The 5,284-nt window shown below is 35.4% G+C and overlaps 1 protein-coding gene across 7 annotated transcripts; it reads left to right on the plus strand.

The window, feature by feature from the left end:
• Nucleotides 1–220: 220 nt before the first annotated feature.
• Nucleotides 221–4,465, plus strand: LOC105628485 (protein FAR-RED IMPAIRED RESPONSE 1). Of its 7 annotated transcripts, XR_016322019.1 has the most exons (6): nucleotides 221–409; nucleotides 977–3,230; nucleotides 3,547–3,675; nucleotides 3,776–3,830; nucleotides 3,939–4,015; nucleotides 4,152–4,465. XR_016322019.1 is itself a non-coding variant. In XM_089724663.1 (5 exons), exons 2-4 carry the CDS (start codon nucleotides 1,038–1,040, stop codon nucleotides 3,791–3,793), a joined length of 2,340 nt encoding a protein of 779 aa, XP_089580789.1. In that variant the 5' UTR covers nucleotides 221–409; nucleotides 977–1,037; the 3' UTR covers nucleotides 3,794–3,830; nucleotides 3,939–4,465. The 7 variants fall into 7 exon arrangements, 4 of the variants coding, with proteins under 4 accessions (XP_089580789.1, XP_012065290.3, XP_089580790.1 ...); XR_016322018.1 differs by having other exon boundaries at nucleotides 3,776–4,015; XR_016322020.1 differs by having other exon boundaries at nucleotides 3,547–3,671; nucleotides 3,939–4,465.
• Nucleotides 4,466–5,284: the final 819 nt, after the last annotated feature.

Genomic DNA, 5,284 nt, shown 5'->3' on the forward strand with positions numbered 1-5,284 from the left:
AAAACTAAAACTAAAATGAGTGAGAAATCAGAAGGGATTGATTTGACCTCCAGAGTTAAATTTGAGTTTAAACGGAAAAAGTAAAAAACAAAAGCATTGGGGTTTTAAACGGATACAGGGCCCAGCCCAAAAAGCTAAAATACAGCACAATTATACATTCGTGGCAGTAGTTGTAAATATTGAAATACTTAAGGCTAATTGAAAAAGATGACATCAATGGGCAAAGTAATAGAGGAGGAGAAAAGAACGAGGTTTTACAGTGGAGTTGTTGAAGAAGAAGTAATCGGTGTGCAAAACGCAGATCGCAGTGGTAAGGGGAGAGGCCTGGCTGTAATGGAGGAATATTAAAAATTTGAGAGGGTATGTTGTCGACAAACTGAGCAAGACGAAGCTACAACTATATGTCCAGGTATGGAAAATGTGTGTATGAAATATTAAACAAATTAATTGACATGGTTTGGGGTATATTCTGCTAAAGTAACTTGCTGGTGAATTTGAACAGAAAGGTTAAAATTTGAACTTGTGAATATGATTATGGTGATAGGGATAGGAACCTTATTGTTTTTTGGTGGACCTTAATGTGGAATAAATTTGGGTTGATTAAATTTTTGTGATAGCCGAAGCATTCAAAGATGTGTTTTTCTGACATGGAAATCAGTGCATTATCTTTTGAAATTGTTATGATAACTAAATTTGTTTTAGCTAAATATTTGGGGTTAAAGTGGGCATGGAACGTTTCAAATTATAGGGCGTGGCCAGGTTTGAATATGGTGAATTTTGTTGCATCAGTCTAAGTTGCAGAATGTTTGCAATGTTTGTTCATGTAAAATTGAGTGTGGGGAACAGAATACTGTAAGAATGTTATATAGTCAAGTGGTATGAATTAATCATGGCAGTAAATAAATTGTTTTTGATCACTGTCCTTTGAGTTTGTTATAACATGTTGATTCATTTAATCGATTATATGGGTGTATAGTTTGGTTTTGTATGTAGGCTGGAGTTTGGGAGATACAGAAGACAGAGAATGTATATGAACCATGACTAGCATGATGGAGGAATGTAGCGATATTGATGTGACACAAAGGAATGGAATAGAATCTACGATCGAGGACACTGGTAACAATTGTGGTAATTCGCAAAATGAGCCACAGGTTGGCATGTTGTTTAAGGAAATGGAAGAGGTTTTCGATTACTACCAAGAATATGCAATGGCGAAAGGATTTTGTGTCAACAAGTTGTCTGGGAGAAAAGATGTAAATGGTGACTATCAATTTATAACCTTCGGTTGTCACCGTGGGCGTAAAGCTGGAACTAACATTAACATTAAGGAAAGACAACGACCTTCAAGACGGATAGGTTGTAAGGCTCGATTGTGTGCGTCTAATCAAAGAGATGGAAGGTGGAAAATTAATAAAGTTATATTGGAGCATAATCATGAAATGGCACCAAGCAAATCTAAATTTTTACTCCAACAACGAGCGCTATTGCCGCATGAGAAGAGAAGGTTGGAGGTGAATGATAGTGTAGATGCTAGATCATGCAAGACTTTTCGTTCTTTGGTTGCCGAAGTTGAGGGGCCCGAGATGATTAGTTGTTCAGAAGGAGACTGCCATAGCCATTTAGGCAAAGTGGGGAAGTTGCATCTTGCAAAAGGTGATGTTGAAGCAGTGTATCAATTGTTCAGGAGAATGCAACAACGTGATAGAAATTTCTTTTATGAAATTGCTGTGGACAAGACTGGTCGAATGAAGAATGTATTCTGGGCAGATGGAAGGTGTCAATATGCTTATAAGGAATTTGGTGATGTTATATCACTAGACACAATGTATCTAGTGAACGAGTATAAAATGCCATTTGCATCATTTGTTGGCATTAATCATCATGGACAACCCATTCTGCTAGGTTGTGCATTGATCTGTAATGAGAAAGTATCTACTTTTGTTTGGGTCTTTAGACAGTTGCTGCGATGCATGGGTAATGTTGCACCACCAGCTATAATAACTGATCAGTGTGCAAGTATTTCGAAGGCAATTGAGATTGTTTTTCCTGAAACTAGGCACCGGTGGTGTCTACGATACATAATGTTAAAGTTTTCTGAAAAGATGAAGCAATATAATCAGTATAGTGAAATCAAAGAGTTTTTTACCAACCTAGTATTTGATAGTGTGTCAATTGATGAGTTTGAAAAAGGTTGGGAAATGATGCTTGATTGGTTTAATCTCCATGAGCACTCTTGGCTAATTGATTTATACGAAGGGAAAGAGAAATGGGTTCCCATTTACGTGAGAAGGTACTTTTGGGGAGGACTGTCGTTGACCCAAAGGAACGAGAGCATGAACTCCTTTTTCGATGGATACATACATTCAAGGAGCACGCTGAAACAATTTTTAGACCAGTACGAGGTTGCATTGATGAATAAAATAGAGAAAGAGATGCAAGCTGATTTTGATTCAATGAACTCAAAAATTCCGACGTGTAGTGAATATGCCATTGAGAAACAATTCCAAGAAGCTTACACTCATGGAATTTATGTACAAGTTAGGAAGGAGTTTCTGAAAATGATGTATTGTAGTGTTTCCCTGGTTGGAGAAAGACAAAATGTTCTTAGGTACTCAATAGATTACAAGGTATTTCTAGACGGTGGTGGCTGGAAGAGGGTTAACCACGATGTGATATACAACCATGATTTGGTAGATGTTAGTTGCAGTTGTATGTTGTTTGAGTCAAAGGGTATTTTGTGCTCACATGCATTGTGTGTTCTTACAAAGCATGATGTCGATGTTTTACCAAACAGGTATATATTGAATAGGTGGAGGAAAGATCTGAAACGTTATTATAGCATAATAAAGAGCAGCTTATTTGGTCCCCAACTTTCAGAGGAAGCTAAAAGAGTTAAAGAAATGGAAGAAATTTTCACAAAAGCAGTTGACATTGTTTATGGAAAGGACGAGATGTGTTCATACGTGTACAATTCTCTTAGGGAACTGTTGACAAAGCTAGAGAGTTGGGAGATGGGAGGAAGTAGGAATAATAATGATATCTTTGTTGGTGAATGTAGTGTTGCTGAAAGAGGCGATAAATCGTGTGTTAATGATGATGCAGTTGTTTACAACAATCCACAAACAACAAAGTCACGGGGTAGACCGAGAACTAAATGTGTGGCTTCTCAAGCTGAAAAGAATACACAAACTGTTGCAAATAAAGGGGATAACGTCTCAATTGCTGTAGAAGTAAGATCTTCTAGATGATTACATAGTACATTTTGTGTTTTTTTTTTTTTTTTTTTTTTTGTATTTAATGCTAGGGTGAAGGAAAAATTTTCAAACTTTAATGGGCCAAATAAAAAAAATTCATTAGTTTATAGGCAAAAATAGGGAAAAAAAGGAGTTTGGGGTGAGGGCGACCCCAGCCGTTCCCTACCTCTGCCGCCGGGAAGGGCCAATATTTGTGATTGGGTGGCCAATGTAAACAGAGTAGGGTAGCAAAAAAGTGGAAAAATTATTTACAAAATTAAGTGTTAACGTGTTGCAATGTTTTACCTTGTAGAGTCCAAATTTTCCAGCTGGAGCTCTGTCGAGTGTGGGAACCACACCGATGCCTGATGTGAGGGTTGAGATAGTGGATTTGCTGCGGAGTATGGATAGTCCTGATGGAAATCGTGAACATGACAGGTGGGTATGTTGAAAATATTTGCAGGAAATTTTGCAAAATATTGGAATATTTTTGGGAGAATAAATATATAATTGGTTGTCATCTAATTTTGGCTTAACTGCAGGTAGCAGTACTTGTATAGACTCAGATGAACAAGGAAAACATGTTAACTGGGAACGGTAGTATTTGTGACTGTCTAATGTAGTCTCTTGGCATCATGATATGCAGCATACTGTTACTTGGGACATGGTTTAGTTCGCCTTTTTTTTTTTTTTTTTTTTTTTTAGGTGGTCAGTGTTATCCATGAATATCAGGTTGCTTTGCTGGATTATGGACCTTTAATTCCCGGCGAGGTTTGGTAAAGGTTGCTTTTATTTCCTGTAATTTTGGTTTCAATCGGGCACAAACTTCAGTTGTATATATATATATTAGTGATGTTAGATACCTGGTGGTTTTTCATTTGCAAAATGTTTGTTGCAATTGACCTTTTATTGAATCAGTGGGAACACAAGTCTGCTGAGGAATGGCATTGCCTATTTGATATATTCGGCGTGTATATCGTGCATCCCTACTTTACAGGAAGACTGATGAACATTAAAATCATGCATAGTGCGAAGGGAGGATCCCCAGACGATATAAAAAGGCGTTAATGGCTCCTCCTAATGGTAGGAACTTCATAACTATGTATTTGTGCAATTTAGAGCTGGTTTCTTTTTACAGTCAAAACTATTCTAATCTGGTATGTGTTTCACTTAATTTTGTGCTTAGTTGCTTGTAAACTATTTAAAATTAAATAGCATCTTTCATGGATTTACCTCTTGCTTGTCTTGGTCTGTCAGCTCAAATGATTAGAGCATTGTGCAATGTCGCAAAATGTGTATTTTCTTGAAGAAAAATCAAAAGAGCTCTACCACTTGACCTTTTTATATTTCTTTAGCAGGTTAGTATATTATAAACAGTCGACATTATTACTCAACTTGAGACATCAATATTAGTTTATTTAACTAAACCATTACATGGAGTAAATCTTCCCTATCTAACATAACAACTTGAATTTACACCACCTCTTTTTTTCTTTTAAACAAAAATATCAAGATTTTTGATTGAGTTTAAATATTAATCCCTTATTATCATAATAATAAATTACAATTTGAGTTCAAATATTACTAATTGACTACTATTTAAGAACGTGTATTGAATCCGTTACTTCTCATTGTAGTACTTATTTAATTTATGATTTTTTATTATTTACCGAGAATATGTTTATCATTATTTTAATTATTAGCAAAAAATAATTCAACACAACAATTAGTAAAATATAAATAAAATTATAAAAATGATTGATAAGATAAAATTTTGGTTTTCTTCTTTATCATGTTTTTTCCAACCAAAATTGAATTAAGATATTCATAAATTCAAAAAATGGAAAAAAAAAATCATAAGGATTTAGAAATTTTAATTTTATTATAGATATTATTCCTCTAAATGCCATCCTTATTTGCTTCCACAGAAATTGGTTCCTGAATAGGCAGACCCTCATCTTCTGTACCCACCTATTAGTTAATGCTGAGCAAATGGTCGGTTTGGTTCAAACCGAACCGAAGTCATAAAATACAAACTGAAATTTCTAAAT

This window comes from Jatropha curcas, chromosome 8 (genome assembly GCF_041381405.1).
Source record: "Jatropha curcas cultivar XTBG-Jc1 chromosome 8, XTBG_Jcur_1.0, whole genome shotgun sequence".
Taxonomy (NCBI): Eukaryota; Viridiplantae; Streptophyta; class Magnoliopsida; order Malpighiales; family Euphorbiaceae; genus Jatropha; species Jatropha curcas.